Here is a 25395-nt window from a genome sequence, read left to right on the forward strand (position 1 = left end):
TATCCAGGAAGCCTCATTTGAAAACCTGTGCTGCGAGAAGGTCATTGTGCTCCTCTGAATTTAGTGTTTCCTTTTATTGAATATTGTCGCATGGTATGGATCACTTAATAATCACAACGTGAGTTAAGCAAAAATAACTGCAACAACATCAGAAGACATGAACATAAGAACATAAGAAATAGGAGCAGGAGTAGGCCATCTAGCCCTTCGAGCCTGCCCCGCCATTCAATAAGATCATGGCTGATCTGTTGTGGCTCAGTTCCACTTTCCCGCCCTCTCCCCATAACCCTTAATCCCCTCTCTTATCAAGAACCCATCAACCCGCTTCTTAAAAATATTTAGCGAGGCAGCCTCCACCAATGGAATAGGTTTTTTAAATGACAACTAGAAATTAGGTACTAGGAAAGATCTGCCACTCAAAGTGAAAGACAGAGTTGGCATGATTGAAATCAATAATCCTTTGCCACAGAGAGTCATAAATGCCAATTTGAGTTCTCTGTGGAATTGTGTCCTTGGTCAGATCCTAGTGAATATAAATTTTGAGAACAGTGGCCCTGAATGTCTGGTTCATGACCACCATAATGAGGCATGATTGTAGTGGGAGGATCACAAACTCAACATGGACTTGGTACGTGACCTGTGCCACTAGCATCCACGGAGCCAACAGCTAGCACTGTTGCCTCACAGCGCCAGGGACCCGAGTTCAATTCTGGCCTTGGGTGACAGAGTGGAGTTTGCATGTTCTCCCCATGTCTGCATGGGTTTCCTCTGGGAGATCTGGTTTTCTCCCACACTCCAAAGACATGCAGGTTAGGTTGATCAAACATGCTAAACTGCCCCTTAGTGTCATGGGGATCAGCAGGGTAATTATATAGGGTTAAAAGGGTTAGGGCCTGGATGGGATTATATTTGGTGCAGGCTCGATGGGCTGAATGACGTCTTTCTGCACAGTAAGGACTAAAAGCCCCTTCTTGTCCCCAAACAAGATAATTTGTGTGGTCTTACAAGCAGGGAGACTTGCCAATGCCAACCAGGAAACCTGCCAACAAAGTATACCCACAAGTAAGGGAAGGCAGAACCAGGGTATTTGGCTTAAGATCATTGAACACCCCCAAAATTTCTCAGATTCTTGCTCCTTCTTTCCACCCTCCAATGATGTGGAGCAATAGTTTATCATTTTAATTTTCTGTGCTAATAATACTGTCGTGGCTGCCTCTGCATCCTGTCCAGCTCCCTGGGTGGTGAAAGAGATAGAAATTAAGATAAAGAAGAAAATGTCTGCTCATGACAAATGTCAGCTAGAAAATACAACTGAGAACCAGACCAAATATAGAAGGTTCAGAGATGAGGTGAAAAAGCCAATAGAGAGGTGCAATGTGGGAGTTTGAAAAGAGGCTGGCAGTGAACATAAATGGGAATCTCAAAGTCTTCTATAGATGATAAGATTTGGAGTAGGGCCATTTAAGGACCTAACAGGGGCTTACACATGAGGCAGAGGGCATAGCTGAGATACTAACTGAATAGTTTTGTATCTGTCTATACCAAAGGAGAAGACGTTACATACGCATGGGGAAAGTCAGTATAGAATCATAGAATCCCCATAGTGCCATTCAGCCCATCAAGTCTGTACCAACTCTCTGACATGTCTTACCCAGGCCCTCTCCCCTGCCCTATCTTTGTAACACACACATTTACCATGTCTAATCCATCAAGCCTACACTGAGATGTACATTTATGTAAGTCATTGAAGGTGACAAGACAGGTTGCGTGAGGTTAGTAAAGCATGTGTTAGACTTTATTAATAGGGACATAGTGTACAAGTGTAAGAGGCTATGTTGGACTCGAGAGTCTATAGGACTCTAGATTGGCATCAGCTAGAATATTGCTTCTAGTTCTGGGTGCTACATTTTGGGAAGAATGTGAAAGCATTGGAGGGAGTGCAAAAAATGTTGGACAGGATTTGCCCTCGCTCCCCACCACCCCGCCTTTCAGTGGGATTTCCTATTGAATCCAGCCCTTGCTACCACAAAACCTGGGATCAGATAATCCCGCTGGCATGACTAGAAGATCTCATCTAAGAGTGGTTCAGGGATGAGGAACTTCAGTCATGAAGATAGACTGGAGAAGATAGGATTGTTTTCCTTGAAGATGGTTGAGAGGAGATTTGACAGCACTCAAAATCATGAGGGGTCCAGAAAGAATAGATAGGGACAAACTGTTCCCACTCATGAAAGAATCAAGAATGAAAGGGCACAGAATTAAAGTAATATTGGTAGAAGAAGCCATGGAGACATGTGGAAAAACTTTTCACACAGCGAGTGGTTAGGGTCTGGATTGCAAAGCCTGAGAGTGTTCTAGAGGTAGGTTCAGTTGAACTATTCAGCGGGGAATTAGACTGTTATCTATAAAGGAAGAATGTTCAGGGATATGGGGAGAAGGTGGGAGAATTACTCATTTGGAGAGCAGACGTAGGCACGATGGACTGAGTAGCTTGCTTCTGCATTCTAACATTTCTGTGATTCTGTGATAATGAGGTTTGGGCTTCGTGCTACATGTGTCCACCAGGAAGACGAGGAAACATTTCACCCCCAACTCCTCATGGACCCTGCATGTTCTGGGCTGAGAGTACAAGCACAGTGGTTCCTGAAGTTTATATTGAAATTAAAAACCTGTGCGTGTTAAGGCCAATATCTTAAAAGAAATGTACAATGTGTTACAGTTGTAGGATTCTGGATTTGTCAAATTAAATGCGTCTGAGAGATTTTGGGCAATTTTTTATATTAACACTGCGGTCTTTAGGAGTTACTGTACTTGTAGAGACATTTGCAATGGTAAAGTAAGTCTGCCTCTAAGTATAGACTGCTTTTCCCTGAGTTAATTTATGTGCGTCACCGTGATTGGGCAGCACAGTGGCAGAGTGGTTAGCTCTGCTGCCTCAGTCTGCCAGGGATCTGAGTTTGATTCTTGGCTTGATCACTGTCTGTGTGGAGTTTGCACGTTCTTCCTGTGTCTGAGTGGGTTTTCTCCAGGTGCTCCAGTTTCCTCCCACATTCAGAAAGATGTGCTAGTTAGGGTGCATTGGCCATGCTAAATTCTCCCTCAGTGTACCCAAATAGGTGCCAAGTGTGGTGACGAGGGGATTTTCATAGTAACTTCATTGCAGCGTTAATGTAAGCCTACTTGTGACGCTAATAAATGAACTTAAATACTGGAAATGAAAATCTTTCTATCTCCCCCACTCCAGTTTGAGTATTGAGTAATTCTGATTTAAAGAAAAATTCATGGGATGTGGGTGTTGTCAGTAGGGCCAAATTACCCTTGAACTGAGTTGCTTGTGAAGCCATTGCAGGGGGCAGTTAAGAGTCAACCAGCTTGCTGTGGGTCTGGAGTCACATGTGGGTCAGACCAGGGAAGAATGTGTCATTTCCTTCCCTAAAGGAAACTAGTGGATCAATGGGTTTTTGTAACATTCAGTGATGGTTTCATGGTTACCATTACTGAGATTCTAGGTTTTAATTAAATGAACTTAAGTTTCACCAGTTGTCATGGTGGAGTTTGAACCTTGTTTAAGGTAATGGGGGAAAGTTTGAAGGAGATGTGAGAAGCAAGTTTGTTACACGGGGGGTGGGTAAGTGCCTGGAATGCATTGCTAGAGGAGGAGGTAGAAACAGACATAATAGCAATGTTTAAGAAATATCTTGACAGATACACAAATAGGCAGGGAATAGAGGGGTACAAGCTATGTCGAGGAAAAAGATCTCTCGTTTAGAAAAGCATCACGTGTCAGCGCAGGTTTGGTGGGCGGAAAGGCCTGTGCTGTCCTGTTCTTTGTTTATTAGCCTGAGCCTCTGATAATTACACCACCATAGCGCCTTGTGGCCAACACATTGAGTTGGTCTATTCTGCTGTCTCATCAATTGCTTTTTCCTGGTATTAGAAAAATAGCCTTTACTGTGCAAGAATGACGCATTTCATGGATCAAAGTCTCTCTGAGTGAGAATACCAATTTAGGGGAAGTTTATTCCGTAAACCAACATCTGACGGAAACTGGATTGAGTGTCCATGTTTAATTCCCACATAATCTTTGCAATCAACAGACAAGGGAAATATGTGTCACATCAGTCTGACCAGGATTTGAACCTGGGTCCATGAAGCAAAAGGCCACCCTACTTAACCTGCACACAGCCCCCACCCCCACCCCCGCATCTCCCCAGGGCAGATCTGGGAGACAGAGCCATTTCAATAGACAAAAAGTGCAGGCTGGAGATCTCTTGTCTCACCCCCACTCCATTCCACCCCACCCACCTTCCACTACCACCGATAAAGTCAGGGTTGGAAAAGTTGATGCCGGTCTTCTCATACTTAGGCTAATCGAGCTTTTTGAAATAGCTAACTAGGAGTCACTTAAGAGCCTCATCCTGCCATTGTTGATAATCTACCAGCAGTCAGGGCAGTGGATGGGGGGATGGAGTGGGGAAGATGGGGGAAGGTGCACAGACTATGTGGGCGGACCATCACCTACACCCTGGTGGCTTTGGAGTGGTAGTCATGCCCGCTCGGGCGTCCTGTGCTCAAGAGCAGTCCACCCCCCTTCCCTTAGCTGCCCTTGTCTCACCAGGGCCTGCCCACTACCAGTGGTCGCCATAGCTGGTCATGCTGCTGTGACTGAGGAACTGCCAACCTTTGATTGGCTGGTTCTGTGAAGGCCCTGGGAATCCTGATTGCGTGAAGTAAAGATGCTGGTGTTGGCATCCTGTAATCCTGATGGCAGCCAGTAGACTGCCTGATTACAATTTAAATCATACCACAACATGTGGAAATGGCCACAGAGGCATTGCTATGATCTACCAGATAGTGGACAGTTACATCACTACTAAATCAAATCCAATGCTTTTTAAAAGAATATTTAGATGTATAAATAGTATGTGAGACTGTGATGCTTGTATAAACATACCGTGCCATATAGCTTTCCCTTCTTGTTCATGGCTAAATAAAAGCCCGTGTTGACTGCTTTGATTGCGACCACTCCGACATTAACTGACCTGATTTCCATGATACCTGCAAATGAAGGAGAAAATATATTATAGAAGGATTTTCCCCCATGGCTGCTGTGCATGTGGTGTGCATATACCTTTAAAGATGTATATCTTAAACTACTGTCAATAAATACCCCATCAGCAGGATGCGATGTAGCAGTCCCATTAATTGTAGGCAGCCCATGCACCCCAGACATACTCACTTCCACCTTCTTCCATCGGGGGAAAGATACAATGATCTGAGGTCACACACCAACTGACCCAAGAACAGTTTCTTCCCAGTTGCTATCAGGCTTTCAAATGGACCTACCTTGCAATTAATTGATCTTTCTCTACATCCTCGCTATGACTGTAACACTACATTCTGCACTCTCTCTTTTCCTTCTCTATGAACAGTATGCTTTGTCTGTATAGCGCGCAGGACACAATACTTTTCACTCTATACTAAAATGTGTGACAATAATAAATCAAATCAAATCGAATTGGTCTATGAACAGCAGGGTGGAGATTAAGGGTGGAATTCTCTAGCCATTCACGCCAATGGATTCTCCATCTTGCAGCAGTGAATGGAGATTTGGCTGAGTACCAAATTCTGTCTCTCTGGCAGTGGCAGCGGGGCATGAATGGCTGGGAAATTTTGGCCTAGCTGTCCTGTACTTAGCTGTGAACATTATCTGTACATTAACTTGCTTTCAAACCTATATCATCGTTTCACAAATCTTTGCATAGGATTGCTGTGTTTTTGTCAAAAGATACCAAGAATGTAACATGGTGGCAGAGTGGCAGCGTGCTTTCTGAAGGTTTGACTGAACAAAACACAAGCCTCAACCTCCTTCAGGTTCAGCAGAAAAGAACTGGTGTGAAAGCGATCAGTTGTCAGAATGCACCACGTGTAGTTATAGTTTTGCAGCTTTGTGGGGCTTGTGCCTCATTCCAGCCAGGCAACAGCTCCCACTCAGTAATATTGTTCAAATCTGGGAAAGCATAATTAGTTAAAGTCTAACTGCTGCAAGGTTTAAGAGGGAACAGAAATTAAACAGCAAGTCCCACTTTAAGTAGAATTCCACAGGAATTCAGTGCTGCTGATGGGCTGGGACGAATAGAATCTATTCAGCAGTAACTCCAGTCAGAAGAAACTTACAGAAAGACTTTTTTTCACTGTTTGCTTTCATTTTTGAAATTTTTCTACCCAAATCATTGTTCCTGGCTGGAGTTTAGAACTATAGAACCAGAAAAAAAAATCAGAATGAGCTCAACAGCATCATCATTGCAGTCAAGCAGTAACCTGTAACAAGTTACAGCTCCTGTAACAAGTTACGGCTCCTGCTCTCACCAAGACCGCAAGAAAATGCAAAGGCTCCTGAACATGGCCCAATCCACCACGCAAACCAGCCTCCATCCATTGGCCCTGTCTACACTTTCTACTGCCTCGGAAAAGCAGCCAGCATTTTTAAGGACCCCACACACCCTTTGGGGAAAAGATACAAAAGTCTGAGAACGCTTATCACCAACTCAAGAACAACTTCTCCCTTCAGTTATCAAACTTTTGAATGACCCACCTTATATTAAACTGATTTTTCTCTACCCCCTATCTATGACTCTAACATTACATTCTGCACCCTCTCCTTTCCTTCTCTATGAAAGGTATGCTTTAACTGTATAGTGCGCAAGAAACAATACTTTTCACTGTATGCTAATAACATGACAATAATAAATCAAATCAAATCAAATCAAAAAGATAGTTGTCACGAAAGATGCTGAGTTCAGAGGTAAGTTAACTCCCAAAGAACTGGAGGAAACTTTCATAGCTGTCAAAAGCTCCAGGTCGCACAAAAAATCTCACAAAACCATAGAATTTAGAAGGAGGCCATTTGGCCCATCGAGACTGCGCCAACAACAATCCCACCCAGGGCCTTTCCTGTAACCTGACATATTTACAGACCTAATCCCCCTGCTACTAAGGGGCAATTTGTTGTGGCCAATCAACCAGCACATCTTTGGGCTGTGGGAGAAAAGCCGAGCACCCAGAGGAAACCCACGCAAACATGAGGAGGATGTGCAAACTCCACACAGACAGCAACCTGAGGGCGAACCCGGGTCCCTGGCACTGTGAGGCAGCAGTGCTAACCATTGTACTACCATGCCACCCCAACTAATGCTAAAAAATTGATCACACATTTCCAGCATTCAGATGGAAAGCAATGGATCTCCTACTTGAGTGTAGCTTGTTCTACAACACATTGAGCTATGTTTTCTGGACCTCAATATTTCCGTACCAGATAAACAAACCATGAATCACTATTGGCACTGAAGACCTGCACAGACTGAGTACGTCAGGTCTGCCTGACGACCATTTGAAAAATGCCGATAATATGACTGACACGGAAAAGCCCAATTACAAGTGAAGCTCGACACCAGAATACTTGGTCTAGAATTCATGTCTTTCAGGTAACAACCAACAGAGATCAATGTTTAACTAGATTCAAAGGGCATGATTATGACCAATGGAACCAGCTGACGGAATAATCAGTCTTGTGAAAACACTGCAGTGAAAGCATTCCAAAAAGATATTAGTATGAATCCATACTAATAGGTAGACAGAATCTCAGGGCTATGTGTATTTCATCCACTATTAACACAGTAGCCAAAGCAGGCAAACCTAGTAAGCAATATGGGCAGAACAGCTTCATACATGCACCCAGGAAATGTCCAGATTTTAATGTTCTATGTGGTAGCAGACACATTAAAAGTGCCAATGCAAGGGGCTTAATAGCATGAGAAGCCACAGAGGCCACACATGTATCATATTCTAGACAAGCAAGAGCAGATACCAAATGGTATCAAGACAAGATCCATGAAATGTCTAATCAAACTATACAGCCAGATCCTGAGGATGAAACCCGAAATGGGCAAAGATTCAGACAGTGAACATCAAAGGACTACTAGCATAGTGGTACCAACAGAAGCCTTTGCCACTATATAGATTATATGCCCACAGATGAAAACTCAGCATAATTTATATATATGACTGGGTATGGGTGCAGGAGTACACTGATATCATAGAATCTTTACGGTGCAGAAGGAGGCCATTTGGCCCATCAAGTCTGTACCGACTCTCTGATAGAGCATCTTATCCTAAGGCCCTATCCTCATAGTCCCACATATTCACCTCCCTAATTCCCCTAACCTATACATCTTGGTACACTAAGGGGAAATTTAGCATGGCCAATCCATCTAACCCACACATCTTTGGGCTGTGGGAGGAAAGTGGAACACTCAGAGGAAACACACAGACAGGGGGAGAACGTGCAAACTCCACACTGTCACTCAAGGATGGAATTGAACCTGGGTCCCTGGTACTGTGAACAGCAGTGCTACAGCACTGTTACAAGTATGTATGTGACAAATTATGATTTGCCTGACACTAAAATCACCATGAACAATGATTCGCCAATTCCACCCTGGTGATCTATTACACTGAAACATTTCTGCAAGAATTCACCCTGTTCCCCCCAGATATGGGACAGCACGGTGGCACAGTGGTTAGCACTGCTACCTCACAGTACTAGGGACCCAGGTTCAATTCTTGGCTTGGGTCACTGTCTATGTGGATTTTGCATGTTTTCCCCATGTCTGTGTGGGTTTCCTCCCACAGTCCAAAGATATGCAGGTTAGGTGGATTGGCCATGTTAAATTGCCCCTTAGTGTCGGGGGACTGGCTAGGATAAAGGCATGGGGTTATGTGGATAGGGCCTGGGTGGGATTGTGATCGGTGCTTGTGATGGCTTCCTTCTGCATTGTAGGAGTCTATGATATTTTATATTGTGTACCTTGCGGGTCCAGTGATCACAGGCCTACTGGCGTGCAGGGACCTGTCCTTGGTCACCACCCATGGTATCCTCAAGGCTATAATAAGTACCACAGACCACACGTTGCACAATTGCAAACTCAATGCTTATGCTGGGAGAAGATATCTATAACACAGATTATCATCCAACAGGTTGCATCATATTGTTTGAACCGAATGTGTATTCCCGTTCCAAATGTGCGCGCTCTACTGCAATGCAGAACCAATGTAGAATTGTTGTCTGGCAGATAAATGTGGATAACATTTCCCCATTAGGACTTGTCAATAATCCCAGGAGCGTGTTTGTCTTTTATCCATCTTCTTAATAAATGTTGACCGTATGATGAACAATCTTTCTCCACAAGTTTCTATTCTGTAGCTGCCCTCATTGCCCGTCCAATAGCAAGTCCAGTCCATGTTCTGATAGATCCACCCAGGCCATCTTCAGTCTTCCTTGTGCATTTTTCCAAGTGTCGTGTCCCACATTACTCCTCCTTCCTAACACTCACTCTGCTTACATCACGCACCCAAACTATGTGAGCTTCCTTGATATCACTTCCAGGAAACAAGTTATTTTTCTATGAATTCTGCAATAGGGGCAGCACAGTGGTTACCACTGCTGCCTCACAGTGCCAGGGACCCAGGTTCGATTCCTGGCTTCGCTCACAGTCTATGCGGAGTTTGCACATTCTCCCCATGTGGTTTTCCTCCAGGTGCTCCAGTTTCCTCCCACCGTCCGAAAGATGTGCTGGTTAGATGCATTGTCCATGCTAAATTCTCCCTCAGTGCACCCGAACAAATGCTGGAACATGGCAACTAGGGGATTCTCACAGTAACTTCATTGCAGTGTTACCGTAAGCCTACTTATGACATTAATAAATAGACTTAAACTTAGTACATGTCACGTTACTCGAAGAAGAGGGGAAGATAAAAGATGTCCATGAGCTGCCTGCGGTTAACAAATTATCCAGTTTGAACATCAGGCAGAAGGTTTGATTCCATCTCCCAATCAACTTTTACAGATGCTCTGTAGAAAGTATTCTTTCTGGTTGTATCACAGCTTGGTATGGCTTCTGCTCTGCCCACGACCATAAGAAACTACAAAGAACGAAGCCCCATCCATCACACAAACCAGCCTCCCATCCACTGACTCTGTCTACACTTCCCGCTGCCTTGGAAAAGCAGCCGGTATAATTAAGGACCTCATGCACCCCAGACATTCTCTCTTCCACCTTCTTCCATTGGGAATAAGATACAAAAGTCCGAGGTCACGTACTGATTGACTCAAGAACGGCTTCTTCCCTGCTGCCATCAGACTTTTAAAGAACAAAGAGCAAAGAACAAAAACAGCCCAGGAAACAGGCCCGCGCCACCATTTTAACATTACCAGTCCCCCCTCCACCCAATGCCCTTGTCTATGCTTATGGCATTCCACATTGAGGGAAAACTAATTTAGGGGCAATTTATTACCTCCAATCAGCCTAATACCACATCTTTGGGGTGTGGGAGGAAACCGGAGCACCCGGAGAAAACCCACGCAAGCACGGGGAGAATGCGCAAACTCCCACAGACACCGGCCCAAATCCATGTGTCTGCACAGCAATCAGTGATAGTCACTGAGCCGTCGTCTTGCCAGTTTAAGCGTACACTAATGACATGAAGTGCTAGGCTATTCTCGAACATCCAAGAGCAGCCCGAGTACGACCCATCGCGTGTATGCCCCTCATTGGACAACAAGGTGGACTGACTTAAAACCTGTGAATTAAAAGAGAAAAACATTAGTATCATTCACATCCTTATACATTACCAGGGACGTCCCAATGCTACTGAACGTTATTTAAAACAATCTCCTATATCCTTCCATCTCCAACCCACTCATGTGCCTGTCTAAGTAACTCTTAAACAACTCCAACGTACCTGCCTCCACCACCTTGCTTGGCAGAGCATTCCATACCCCCACTGAATGGACGTTTTTCCTGTTAAGTTGATATTTCTCTACACCCTATCAATGACTGTAGCACTACATTCTGCACTCTTCTTTCCTTCTCTGTGTACAGAATGCTTTGCCTGTACAATGTGCAAGAAACAATACTTTTCACTGTATACTAATACATGTAACAATAATAACTCAAATCAAATCTAATCAAAAAAAAACTGATGACGTCTAGAATCCAGCAGATGTTGTCTGTGTATGCCCAAAACCAAAATCGTATCAATGTGGCATTACAGTACAACAAAATAGACACCAAATCAGAACAATACACAACCAGAAACATTGAGTAATCCTATTATAACCGGAACATGGTCTAAGACACCACACAAACAATATTCCCGTAACCAACATTCTGGAAAAAACAGCAGCCTCCAGCAAAGATCACCCAACTGGATGAACAAGCAAACTACTGATATGTTTCACAGGTTTGTAAATTTATTGCTCTCTGTTATAGTCTGTACAGATGCAATGTTGTTTGCTTTCATGTAAGTAGTTTGATTCTTTAAGGGTAAGCCTTTGGTTGAAAAAAAGGAATGTTGAGGTATAATGTGCATGCACCTTTAAAGGATTGTATTTTAAACTGCTGTCAATCAATACCATATTGACTGGATGTGATGTATTAGCCCCATGACTTGTAGTAGTCTGCAAGCAGCAGGGTAGAGATTAAATTTACTGTGTTTAGGAATCTTATCTGTATAGGGTCTTATCTCCAAACAGTGGTTCTTAATATAAAGTTATCGCAGTTAAGTAAAGAGGTGGCACAGCGGTTAGTACTGCTGCCTCACACCTCTGGGGACCCAGGTTCAATTCTGGCCTTGGGTCACTGGCTGTGTAGCATTTGCATCTTCTCCCCAGGTCTGTGTGGGTTTCCTCCGGGTGCTCCAGTTTCCTCCTACATATTAGTTTGACTGGTCATGTTCTGTTGCCCCTTAGTGTCAGGGGGATTAGCAGGGTAAATGCATGGGGTTATGGGGATAGATATTGTCTCAAACAGAGATACCCTTGGAAAAGTTATTAATATGTTAAAATATGGAGGGCCCACAGCTCATAAGGCCATCAGAGCATAGGAAGGGTTGACTGAATGAGGCTGAGATCTATGCATTTTTGAGAGAATGCCCGATTGCCCTCCAGCTTTCTGCAAGGAGTCACCTCCTCCCTGCTGCTAGCCTCCAAACTCAGCGGGGCTGGGCTAGTCTGACACAAAGAAAATCTAGGTGATGTCCCTGCCTGCAAATGCCTATAATAGGGCAAAGTACCTGCCCCACCGCTACAGGGCAGGTGACCCAGAAGTTGCCTCTGGAAAAATCGTGCAAAGGTGGCAACAGATCTGGCAACCTCCAGGCTTCCTTGTAACATAAATTAGCTGGCTCACTCACCTTTTTTTAAGTTTATTTATTAGTCCAAAGTAGGCTTACATTAACACTGCAATGAAGTTACTATGAAAATCTGCTAGTCACCACACTCCAGCGACTGTTTGGGTACACTGAGGAAGAATTTAGCATGGCTAATGCACCTAACCAGCATGCCTTTCAGCCTTGTGGGAGGAAACCAGAGCACCCAGAGGAAACCCAGGCAGACACAGGGAGAACATGCAAACACTGAACAGACATTGACCCAAGCCGGGAATCGAACCCGGGTGCCTGATGCTGTGATACAGCAGCAATAACCACTGTGCCACCATGTCCCCCCCCACCCCCCCCCTCCGGACATAGTCTCTTCCGCATTCTTCTACTGGGAAAAAGATACAAAAGTCTAACAACACATAACTGACTCAATAACAGCTTCTTTCCTGGTGTCATCAGACGTTTGAATGGACTTGTCTTATATTAAGTGGATCTTTCAATACACCCAATCTGTGACTGCAACACTGCATTCTGCACCCTCTCCTCTCCTTCTCCCCTCTGTACTTTATGAATGGTATGCTTTGTCTGTATACTGTACAAGAAACAATACTTTTCACTGTATGTCAACACATAGGAATTTAACAGTAACTTCATTACAGTGTAAATGTAAGTCTTACTCATGACTAATAAATAAACTTTACTTTAACTTTTTGTGAAAATAATCAAATCGAATTGGTTAGAACGATGACGCAGGTCAATGGTTTGATATCAGTGGAGACTGTGTGACAACACTCTTCTAGCACATCTCAGACACAAATCAGCTGAATAGCCTCCTCAGGCTCAAACACTCAAAGGTTTTGTCAGGTTTGAGCGACTGTGGTGCACTGTGATTGCGAAGATGATCAACATTTGTGGTTCCTCCCATCAGAATGATGTCAGACTGAATGGGAAATTTTAAAATCAGATTATCCAGTTTACAAGGAGCTCCACTGACTTGTGAGAAAATGTGGTTGTTAATTTCAATGCATTGTTAAATGAAAAAAGTCTCAGAACATTTTATCTCAGCAGCAAAGGACAATTATCTACCAGCTGGTAACTTGCTATTGAAAACATAAGGGCTGCAGGAGCTTAGTCATTCCACTCATGAAAGTAATTTGAGAGGAAGTTACATATTGTAAGCACAAAATGATTAACTATTTGTAATATAATGAAACCAGCATCAAAACAAATCTGGTTTCCAAAACTAACCGGGGCTGAAGACATGCCACTTGCATTATCTGATGACCTATCAGCACCTAGTTATGCATCTTTAAGTTACATCTCCACGCAACTGTCACTGTGTTGAGTCTTGTGGTATCTACAATCTTGTTGCTACAGGCCAGATGATGCTATTTTATGTCACCTTTCCAATCAATCAAATCTGAATGAGCTTCGCACGTTAGGCTCCAACCGACTTCACAACTCAATACCACCCATGGTTTACAATGAATTGCCAGTAGCTTGACTCTCTAACCGAGACAGGTAATGGGTGAATGGGCATGACTCTCTAACTGAGATAGGTAATGGGTGAATGGGCATGACTCTCTAACTGAGATAGGTAATGGGTGAATGGGCATGACTCTCTAACCGAGACAGGTAATGGGTGAATGGGCATGACTCTCTAACCGAGACAGGTAATGGGTGAATGGGCATGACTCTCTAACTGAGATAGGTAATGGGTGAATGGGCATGACTCTCTAACTGAGATAGGTAATGGGTGAATGGGCATGACTCTCTAACTGAGATAGGTAACGGGTGAAATCAAATCTTTCATCTGAGATTGGGGTTGAATGAGTGTGGGAGGAATCTAACCAGACTGCAGCATTGTGTGACCACCCCAGGGAGTTTTTTTTAATTGATTGGTGGGACATGGGTGACGCTAGCTGGTGAGCGTTTATTGCTCATCCCTTATTGACTGAGAAGCAGTTGAGAATCAACCAAATTGCTGTGGGTCTGGAGTCACATGTAAGCCGGACCAGGTGCAGGGGAGCTAGGGGACTGACTGATATTCTGAAATCTTTCATTACTCAGGGAATTATAAGGTGGAAGTAAATATGCATTGCAAATCAGTGTGAAGGAAATATGTTAGCAATGGATTAAACTTTCCCAATTTTCAGAAAACATGATACACTGGCAAATGGTGTCTGCAGTAGTTCTTGTAATGAATGTAACCAAAGTTGAACACATTGGGAGAGGTAGAGAATCTGATGAATTGGTGTGATGACAATAATCTCTCCTCAATGTCAACAAAATGAAGGGGATAGCCATTGACTTCAGGAAGTGTAGTGGAGAACATGTCCCTGTCTACATCAACGGGGACAAAGTGGAAATGTTTGACAGCTTCAAGTTTCTAGGTGTCCAGATCGCCAACAATCCTGCCCTAGACTATAAATGTTGCATAAATGTTCCCTAGACTATAAATATAGCATCATGTTGATGCTATAGTTAAGAAAGGCCACACCGCCTCTGCTTTCTCAGGAGGCTAAAGAAATTTAGCATGTCTGCTACGACTCTCACCAGCTTTTACAGGTGTACTATAGAAAACATTCTTTCTGCTCAGACATGGTGGGGATGTTCCAGCCATAATTAATCCCCTCTCACCTACATTGGGAATCAAAATGAAGTGACTGGGAGAGAGGATGTTAGCTCACAAATAGAGACAACTTGTCGACAGTGTGAGAGGGAGGATAGGAAGTGATGGAGAAGGGGAGCGCTCAGACTGAAGGTTTGAGATGTGTCTATTTTAACGCAAGAGTGTTGTGAACAAAATGGATGAGCTTAGAGCATGGATCGCTACTTGGAAATGTGATGTAGTGGCCATTACAAAGACTTGGACGACTCAGGAACAGACTGGATACTTCAAGTGCCGGGTTTCAAATGTTTCAAAAGGGACAGGGAGGGAGGAAAAAGAGGTGGGGGAGTGACACTGTGATCAGAGATAGTGTCACAGCTGTAGAAAAAATGGACATCACGGAGGGATTGTCTACAGAGTCTCTGTGGGTGGAGGTTTGGAGCAGGAAGGGATCAATAAGTTTAAGAACATGAGAACATAAGAAATAGGAGCAGGAGTAGGCCATCTAGCCCTTCGAGCCTGCCCTGCCATTCAATAAGATCATGGCTGATCTGAAGTGGATCAGTTCCACTTTCCCACTTTCTCCCCTTAACCCTTAATCCCCTTGTCTATCAAAAACCTATCCACCCGTGACTTAAATTTATTTAGTGAGGTAGCCTCCACCACTTCAACGGGCAGAGAATTCCAGAGATTCACCACCCTTTGAGTGAAGAAGTTCCTCCTCAACTCTGTTCTAAACTGCCCCCCCTTATCTTGAGGCTGTGCCCTCTAGTCCTGCTGTCCTTTCTGAGCGGGAAGAATCTCTCTACCTCTACCCTATCCATCCCCTTCATTATCTTATACATCTCTATAAGATCCCCCCTCATCCTTCTAAACTCCAACGAGTACAGACCCAGTCTATTCAGCCTCTCTTCATAGTCCAACCCCCTCATCTCCAGTATCAGCCTAGTGAACCTCCTCTGCACTCCCTCCAAGGCCAAAATATCCTTTCACACAGTACTCCAGCTGCGGCCTCACCAGTGCCCTGTACAGTTGCAGCAAGACCTCCCTGCTTTTATATTCTATCCCCCTCGCTATAAAGGCCAGCATCCCATTCGCCTTCTCGATCACCTGCTGCACCTGCAGGCTGGGTTTTTGCGACTCATGCACAAGGACCCCCAGGTCCCTCTGCACCGTAGCATGCTGCAGCTTTTCGCCCTTTAAATAGTAATCCCTCCTACTATTATTCCTGCCAAAGTGGATAACCTCACACTTGCTAACATTATACTCCATCTGTCAGGTCCTCGCCCACTTGCTCAGCCTATCCAGATCCCTCTGCAGACTTTCCACACCCTCCGCACAATTTGCTTTTCCACTTATCTTTGTGTCATCAGCAAATTTCGACACCATACACTCGGCTCCCTCCTCCAGATCATCTATATAAATGGTAAATAGCTGAGGCCCCAGCACCGATCCCTGGGGCACTCCACTAGTCACCAACCGCCAATCCGAATAGCACCCATTGACCCCCACTCTCTGCCTCCTATTAGGCAGCCAATCCTCTATCCACTCTAACACCTTACCCCCAACTCCATGCCCCCTAACCTTCTGAAACAACCTTTTGTGCGGCACCTTATCAAACGCCTTCTGAAAATCGAGAAACTCCACAAGGTAAGATGAAGGAAAACCCCAAGGCATTCTACAAGGATGTGAAGAGCAAAAGGATGAGATGTGAAGGAATAGGACCTATCAAATGTGACGGTGGGAATGTTTGTATAGAACCGGTAGAAATAGCAGAGGTACTCGATGAATAGTTCACTTCAGTATTCACAGGCTTGCAACTGACTGAAAAGCTTGAGTATGTTGACATTAAGAAAGAGGATGTGTTGGAACTTTTGAAAAGCATCAAATTAGATAAGTCTGGTTGGGACATACCCCGGGTTACTGTGGGAGGCGAGGGAAGAGATTGCGGAGCCTCTGGCGATGATCTTTGCATCATCAATGGAGACGGGAGAGGCTACGGAGGATTGGAAGATTGCAGATGTGGTTCCTATATTCAAGAAAGGGAGAAGAGATAGCCCAGGAAATTATCGACACTGAGTCTAACCCCAGCAGTTGGTAAGTTGATGTAGAGAAGATCCTGAGGGACAGGATTTATGAACATTTGGAGGTATAGTCTGATCAAAAATAGTCAGCACGGCTTTGTCAAAGGCAAATCATGCCTTACGAGCCTGGTTGATTTTTTTGAACATGTAACTAAACACATTGATGAAGGAAGAGCCGTAGATGTAGTTTATATGGACTTCAGCAAGGTGTTCGATAAGGTACCCCATATGCAAGGCTTATTGAGAAAGTGAAGGGACATGGGATCCAAGGGGACATTGCTCTGTGGATTCAGAACTGGCTTGCCCACAGAATGCAAAAAGTGGTTGTAGATGGGTCTTTTTCTGCATGGAGGTCAGTCACCAGTGGAGTGCCCCAGGGATCTGCTCTGGGACCCTTGCTCTTTGTGATTTTCATAAATGACCTGGAAGAGGAAGTGGAGGGATGGGTTGGTAAGTTTGCTGATGACAGAAAGGTTGGAGGTGTTGCGGATAGTGTGGAGGGATGTCAGAAGTTGCAACGAGACATTGATAAATTGCAAGACTGGGCGGCGAAGTGGCAGACGGACTTCAACCCAGATAAGTGTCTGGTGATTCATTTTGACAGGTCAAATAGGATGACAGAATATAACATTAAGGGTAAGACTCTTGGTAGTGTGGAAGATCAGAAGGATCTTGGGATCCGGGTTCATAGGACGCTCAAAGCAGCTTCGCAGGTAGAGGATGTGGTTAAGACAGCGCATGTGTACTGGCATTCATCAATCGAGGAATTGAGTTCAGGAGTTGGGGGATAATGCTGCAGCTGTATAAGACCCTGGTCAGGCCCCACTTGGAGTACTGTGCTCCGTTCCGGTCGCCCCATTACAGAAAGATGTGGAAGCCATAGGAAGGACGCAGAGGAGATTTACAAGGATGTTGCCTGGATTGGGTGGCGTGCCTTACGAGGATAGGTTGAGAGAGCTCGGTCTTTTCTCCCTGGAGAGATGAAGGATGAAGGGTGACCTGATAGAGGCGTATAGGATGATGAGAGGTATTGATCGAGTGGATGCTCAGAGGCTTTTTCCCAGGGCTGAAATGGTTGCCACAAGAGGACACAGGTTTGAGGTGTCGGGGAGTAGGTACAGAGGAGATGTCGGGGTAAGTTTTTCACTCAGAGGATGGTGGGTGCAAGGAATCGGCAGCCGGCAGCGGTGGTGAAGGCAGATTCGATAGGATCTTTTAAAAGACTTTTGGATAAGTACATGGAACTTAGTAAGATAGAGGGTTATAGGTAAGCCTAATAGGTAGGGACATGTTCGGGGCAACTTGTGGGCCAAAGGTCCTGTTTGTGCTGTAGTTTTTCTATGTTCTATATAAAAGCCACATGCATGTACTTTACAGAAGAATTATTGTTTAACTATTAGCAATGGGAAAATTTGCTGACTTTCCCCTTCATATTCCTGAGGGATCAACAAATGCAACCCAGACTAGGATTGGAGCTTCAGTCTGCTCTGGTTGCCATTTATGTCTTTCCAATACATTTTATGCTATGGTAGAGACATTGTTCTGACAAGAGTGCTCACAAACTCCCAATTATGTTCACATTTTAAGGGTATGTGTTCAGCTGCCAATCAAGACGTGCAGATCAAAAAATGTTCAACAAAAATTGGTTCGGATGGATCAGCCATTGCTGCTTCTGACACTGAGCAGTATTCACTGGAAACTCTGATTGGGTAATCACTTGTTTTTAGCTCCTCATTTTCAGACCAGTTAAATGAATAGTCGGCAAACAGGGTGGTGCTGCAGACCTGTGATTTCCCCACAGGTACCACTCCTGGCTGAAGAATCAGCTCTAGAGTTTTGCCATGACCTCACGGCTGCAATGAAATGTAATGGGGGGCAGGTGGTGTCGCGGTAATGTTACTTGGGCTAGTGATCCCAAGGTCGACACCAGTATTCAGGAGCTATGGGTTCAAATCCCACCACCACTCGATTTTGAATTCAATTAATAAACCAATCTGGGATTTAAACAAGTTTATTTTTGTGGAAGGGCAAGAGTGGAATCAGGATATTGAATTTGATGATCGGCCATGATCAAAACGAATGGCAAAACAGGCTCGATGGGCCGAATGGCCTACTTCTATTTTCAAAACACGTTTTGGGCAGATACAGGGCATCTTGTGCAAAAGTCTCTGCTCACACTTTGTTCCTTAATTAATTTTCTTTGCTAATCCCGACCTAATATCTACTGTATAATTCACCATTGCCTTTATGGTGTCATGACACACAGTGCATTGTAAATTAATTACTTTGTTACAAAGTAAGATGACTCATGATAATATCTTTTGTTGTTCCAAGCAGTTCATAATGTATCTTCCTAAATACTATTATGACAACAAGCTGATATCATCATAACAGTTTAGCATTTGTATTCTGATCACTATCGCAACTTTGCTTATAAACAGTGCTTCTATTAAACTCATTACCTCTACCATATAACATAAATACAAGTAAAAAGAAGGCTGATTTCCTCCGGCTATTCAATTTTAGTAGCATAAATATAGCGGGTAAATTTCCTCCGCGCTTCATTTCCACCCAAACTAGTGCTCCAAAAGAACATGTTTACAATCCCATTAGAAATAACAATCAGAGCAATCATCCTCACTTTTTTTTATATTGATGATGCAAAGGAGTCAGAGGAAATTCTCCCCCATAAACAAGGTCTGTACTGTAACATGCTGCCAACCATCTGTGTCTGCTGCATGTTACACTTCCATTATTAGCAGGGCCACTCTCTGACCACAAATTAATAGGGTTAATTCCATTTTATTGCTTGGGATTCCAAGATTTCTCCTTGTGGTTTCAGGGATCACATTCTGTGATTCTGTCCATCTATAATGACAGTCATTTGCGGAGACCGGAGAAGTCAAACTCTCTTTTTATTATAGTGGGTTATGGATTTTCCAGGATTTTTTCCAATGTTCTTGGAACTGCGCCCTGTCCATTTTTTTCTTGAAGGTCAGTGGTGGTGATAAATAATAAGCAAAGCTATCACCCATGTTTTTATTGCAAGATTTTCCAAATTTTTAAGCCTGGGTTTTGTTCTGAAAAAAAACCCAACTTGCCTCAGGCATAACCTGAAACAAATACCAAAATGTTTTTAATTATAAAATGAATTTAACAAAAAAGTATTTTCAACCAAGTCTTCTGGTTACTGTATATGAAATATTTTAGCCTTTCAAATCCTTTTCTCTCTGGTGCTTTTCGGCTGTTTGGCGATGGAATACAAAGGCCCTTTGGGGTTCTTTGTCAGTCTGCAGTTAGGCTTCTGGTGCGCTGAGAAGAAACTAGTTAAATGTCCTGGGCTTTGAAATAAAAGCTGTAACATGTTCGAAACATAAGAGTGACTCTGCTTCAACCAACAGGAAACAGGCCTTGTGGAAAAAAAAGACTGGGTATAAGATCAATCAACCATCTCTGACCTGATGGCCTGACAGGACCTTTTGTCAGGTTTAAAATACTGTGTGGTCTATAGAATAAAGCTCTGACAAGGCTCCTTTTTGACCCCAAAGTGCTCACCTGAGAGTGGCTTCAACAATAGCTCCCAGTTATATTCAATGAGTGTACAAAAAAGAATAAAAGGCTTATTAATTGTACAGATTAAAGGGCAGACCCAAAGTCTTCTAAGGCTTTAGTAAGCTTTTCCTGTGCTGGCCCCATCACCACAGCCCAGTTAGTACAATACTGCATGGGAACTCATCAAATCCCACCATGGCCTTCCTCTGATTGACATACCTTTTCAATTATTTCACAGTTTGCTAAGTTATAAATGGAGAGGGTCTGCTTCTAAGACATCTTTTCATGTTGACTCTGCATTTGCAGCTAATGACCGTGACTAGCACCTTTGATCTGGGACTCTGTGCCCCATGCTGGCTGCACTTGTGTAGGCTTAAGGTCTACCTTTCCATTTCAACACGCCTTTCTCATTCTGGCCCTGTAGTGGTGATCTGTCACAGTTAAATGTGAACAAAAGCCTCTCTTCACCCCTTGGATTTTTCTTTGGGTTGGGTTGGGGGGTTGGGGAGGCGAGGGGCGTGGGGAGAGGAAGCTGTCTGCCGCAGCAAACCTAAGTTTGTAACCCTTTCCGCTCTGGCCCACCCTCTGGAGACTAAAAAATAAGCACTCTTGACAGAAAATTATTTCTAGGAGTTACTACTTAGTGACCAACAAACAGAACTCTGAATTTCACATCTTGGTAAGCAAGAGTGACATTAATCTTGATTTCATTAAAGTTTCACAGCATGGTAAAGTGGATAATGCCATTCCATTCATGTTAATGTGCTTAAGTAGAATGTAGGAAACAATAGCACTTTAAAAATGCATTAACTTTCTATCAATACAGAGAGAGTTGCACATGATGCTGTCACCTGAAGCTGCCTCGATTATTTTGAAGTTGTTTTGAGGAAAAATGTTCAGAACAAAAACCAAATGAATCTTTCCCCCTTTTCATGATCTCTTTCTCAGATGCTGCTTTTACAATTTTGCTTTTGCTTCTTAGAAGCAGCACTTTGCTGTGTAAAATGCAAAGTGTACGTTAGATCATCTGCCTCACAAAATACATGATGTGAAATTAACAATAAAAGATCAGGCACTGAAGAAAAATTAATTCAATTTCTGTCAGGGTAATTGTGAGGTAACAAAATTCATTGTCCCTGTTCCAGGCACAGGACACAAACCCATCATTGCAAAATCTGTACTCCACCTTGGGAAATCAAGGAGGGGGTTGCTGGAAGTGTACAATGATACAATCTGTGCCCCCTGGTATGCACCAAGGGGTGGAGCAGTGGAATTTGTATGCCTTTGTTTCAACTAGCCTGGAACGAGCTGGGAGGCCCACTTTCATATACTAACCAGGAACTACTCTGGTTATCAAGTGCATCAACATTGTAAATGCCTTTTGTTCAGAGTTCCTCTGATCATTAGTCTTAGCAAAATCATAAAGTTTGAGTCAGCCATTCTGGCAGTTGTAGTACGAATTTACTTTATATAAAAAAATGCAGTGTGGGTATCACCTCAGCAAGTGTTGGGATCTTACTGAGTATCACCCCATAGTCAGCAATGAAATCGATTATGTTGCTTAGAGTAGAAGTGACTGGCACAACGTTCCTTCAGCAAGAAGCAGAAACCTTAAGAAGAATATGAGTTTACGCTTGTCACAGATGATATAGTCAGCTGAGAAATGCAACTCCAGACAATTACCAGAATCTGCTGAAGCAGACATAAGCTCATTCCCACGTATTTAACATTTGAATATGTGAATATGGCTTCATGTCAGATGTTTATCACTGTGGGTGTTGTGACAAATATTGCCCACTTCAAGCTATGTTGTAAAGGCAGACACACAAAGGGTTTAATTTTTAATGTAATTACATCAGATGTAGGGATGGTTAATGATGTGGTCAATATGGATTTGGTCAATATGGATTTAAGTCCATCTTTTTTTTAAGAATATCCAGACATTTTCTTATCGAGGGCTACTCCATTGTACTGAATGGGGTGCCAGGAGTCATGTGTAAAGTTGAAATCTATCTCCCCAATAATTCACATAAATTCCAGGCAGCATACAGTAACAGATTTAGGTGTTCCGATCTGGAATTCATCTGCCAATGAAAAAACTGTGACAAGAAATGCTGTTACCAAACCATCCAACTCCCATGAAAGTCCAGTGGCAAGGAATTTAAGGACAAATGAAATTCAATTTGCATGGGAACGGTATGCTTTGTCTATTTAGTGCGCAAGAAACAATACTGTTCACTGTATACTAATACATGTGACAATAATAAATCAAATCAAAGTTAGATTGCCTAGACTCATGAACCATACTTGACCCAAGGAACAATAATTTAAACAGCCTTGATTAATACATTGTTCCTTGTTCTCCTATTTTGAACTGCTAATGAACATACTTGTTTGAACCCATAGTGCTGCTCATAGAGATTCTGAGAAGTTATTATTTGAACCCTTGGCAACACCCCTAACCTCTTCCCCACCACCATCTTTGCAAATGACAGCCTCATCTTTAATCTTCCTTTCCTCCCCAAATGCCACGCATGTATTGTTGCCTCTCAGACTTGTGCCTATTGGAGGGTGTATTGGCTGGAGCAGAGTAGGTCAATGATTGGTGGGAGCCAGGTAGTATTTTGCTTTTTCCTTCTACTTTATCTTAGCAGTGTAGAGGATCAGAAGGACCTTGGGGTCCGGGTCCATAGGACTCTTAAATTGGCCTCGCAGCTGGAGGATGTGGTCAAGAAGGCGTATGGTGCGCTAGCCTTCATTAATCAAGGGATTAAGTTTAGGAGTCGGGAGGTAATGCTGCAACTTTATAAGACCCTTGTCAGACCCCACTTGGAGTACTGTGCACAGTTCTGGTCGCCTCACTACAGGAAGGATGTGGAAGCTATTGAGAGGGTGCAGAGGAGATTTACAAGGATGTTGCCTGGACTGGGAGGCATGCCTTATGAAGTTAGGTTGAGGGAGCTGGGACTCTTCTCCCTGGAGAGACGAAGATTGAGAGGCGACCTGATAGAGGTTTATAAAATGTTGAGAGGAATAGATAGGGTGGATTCTTGGAGGCTATTTCCCAGGGCTGAAATGGTCACTATGAGAGGACACAGGTTTAAGGTGCTGGGGAGCAAGTACAGAGGAGATGTCAGGGGTAAGTTTTTCACTCAGAGGGTGGTGAGTGAGTGGAATCGGCTGCCGTCAGTGGTGGTAGAGGCGAACTCGCTGGGGTCTTTTAAAAGACTTCTGGATGAATACATGGGATTTAATGGGATTGGGAGTTATAGATAGTTCTATGGCCTGGTAGGTATGGATATGATCGGCACAACTTGCGGGCCAAAGGGCCTATTTGTGCTGTAGTGTTCTATGTTCTATGTTTATCATATAAAATCGTATATATAGAATTTCTTCAGCAATGGTTTCCCTTTCCACCCCAAAGGATTCACCTGGCTTCCTTTTCCTCATCTAAATGCAGTCCCTTGGCAGCATAACCTGCAGATGTAGAATCACCTACAATACCCTGCTTTACCTTTCCACCACCTCTTCTAACTCTGTGACTGTATGACCGATATCCAATTTTAAGTTTGAAGTTTATTTATTATTGTCACAAGTTGGCTTACATTAACACTGCAATGAAGTTACTGTGAAAATCCCCTCATTGCTACACTCTGGTGTCTGTTCTGCGCTGAGGGAGAATTTAGCTTGGCCAATGCACCTTACCAGCACACCTTTTGGACTGTGGGAGGAAATTGGAGCCCCCGGAGGAAACAGATGCAGAATGTGCAATTGCCGCACGGACAGTGACCTGAACCTAGAATCGAACCTGAGTCCCTGGTGCTGTGAGGCAACAGTGTTAATCATAGCGCCATCGTGCATTTGCATGAGCTGCAATTTCTGCCATAATCCATTTTATTTCTTGCATTGGGTAGAGTGTTTTTTCTTAAAATCCCTGGCAGCCAGGGTTTGTGATCCTTTATGGATGCAAATATAGATAGACACTGCTCCACCCATAATTCTTCAACAGCTGTTTTCTCTACATTCTTTTGCCTGGATCACAATGAGCAACAAATGGTCATTTTCAAAAGCAGCTCAGAAAACGTTGTGAAGTCAGTCAAGGCGGAGGAATTCAGGGAAAACCATTTTCATTAAAGGGTTGGAACTTGAATGAAAAGGGAAGAATAACCTGATAAGTACAGTAATTGGAAATGACTGATTAAGAGCACTTAAATGAAACAGCCCTTTGGTGATTTAGTAATGGTGTTAAAGGCTGTGGCAAATAAAATTGATCTCCCATTGAGTATTTTATGATTATTGAATATTGGAATTGAAGCAAGAAACTGAAGAAAGTCAATTGCAGTGCCAGTTTACAAAAAGAGGCAAAAGGATAACCCAAAGAAATATGAAACTGTGAGCTTAATATTATGTCATCGACAAAATAAAAACACAGGCAAAATAATAGTAATTTGTCTAAGTCAGATATAATGAGATATTAGAAGAAAAATACTCTGATAATAAGTCAATGGGTAGTAGATCTTGTTTGGCAACTGAATAAGAATTATTTTTGGGTACATGAATTCATTAAGTCACAAATGTAGACTTTCATCAAGTCTTTGACATACAACACATTAGAAATTATAATGTAGAAAGATTTGGAAGAGGAAGGAAACCTTTGAAATGAATTGTTAACTGGGGGTCTCTCAATGGTGAAATCGTTGGCTATCAGAGTTTCCGTGCCGTACTACCAGGATGAAAGGCTACAACTGAGTTCATCACTAAACTTATTTACTGTTTTCCTCTCCACCCTGACGGCCAAATTGGTTTTGTGCCATTTTATTTTATTACTTCATATGAAGATACCCCCATGTTAAGGCGACCTCATGCTCACCTTTCTGTCTCAGCAGTCCCCACCTTGCCAAATAGAACTGTGGTCTTACACCACTGCGA

At 43.3% G+C, this 25395-nt stretch overlaps 1 protein-coding gene across 2 annotated transcripts in view; it reads right to left on the minus strand.

Moving 5' to 3' along the window:
• fgf22 (fibroblast growth factor 22) overlaps positions 1 to 25395 on the minus strand; it is a 181750-nt gene that overhangs the window by 8586 nt on the left and 147769 nt on the right. For both annotated transcript variants that reach the window (XM_080212653.1, XM_080212652.1), the window contains one exon: positions 4955 to 5058. In XM_080212653.1, coding sequence (XP_080068779.1) covers positions 4955 to 5058 — 104 coding nt within the window. The remainder of the gene's footprint in view (positions 1 to 4954; positions 5059 to 25395) is intronic.

Source organism: Carcharhinus amblyrhynchos, chromosome 26, assembly GCF_965287045.1.
Source record: "Carcharhinus amblyrhynchos chromosome 26, sCarAmb.v2.hapA, whole genome shotgun sequence".
NCBI lineage: Eukaryota > Metazoa > Chordata > Chondrichthyes > Carcharhiniformes > Carcharhinidae > Carcharhinus > Carcharhinus amblyrhynchos.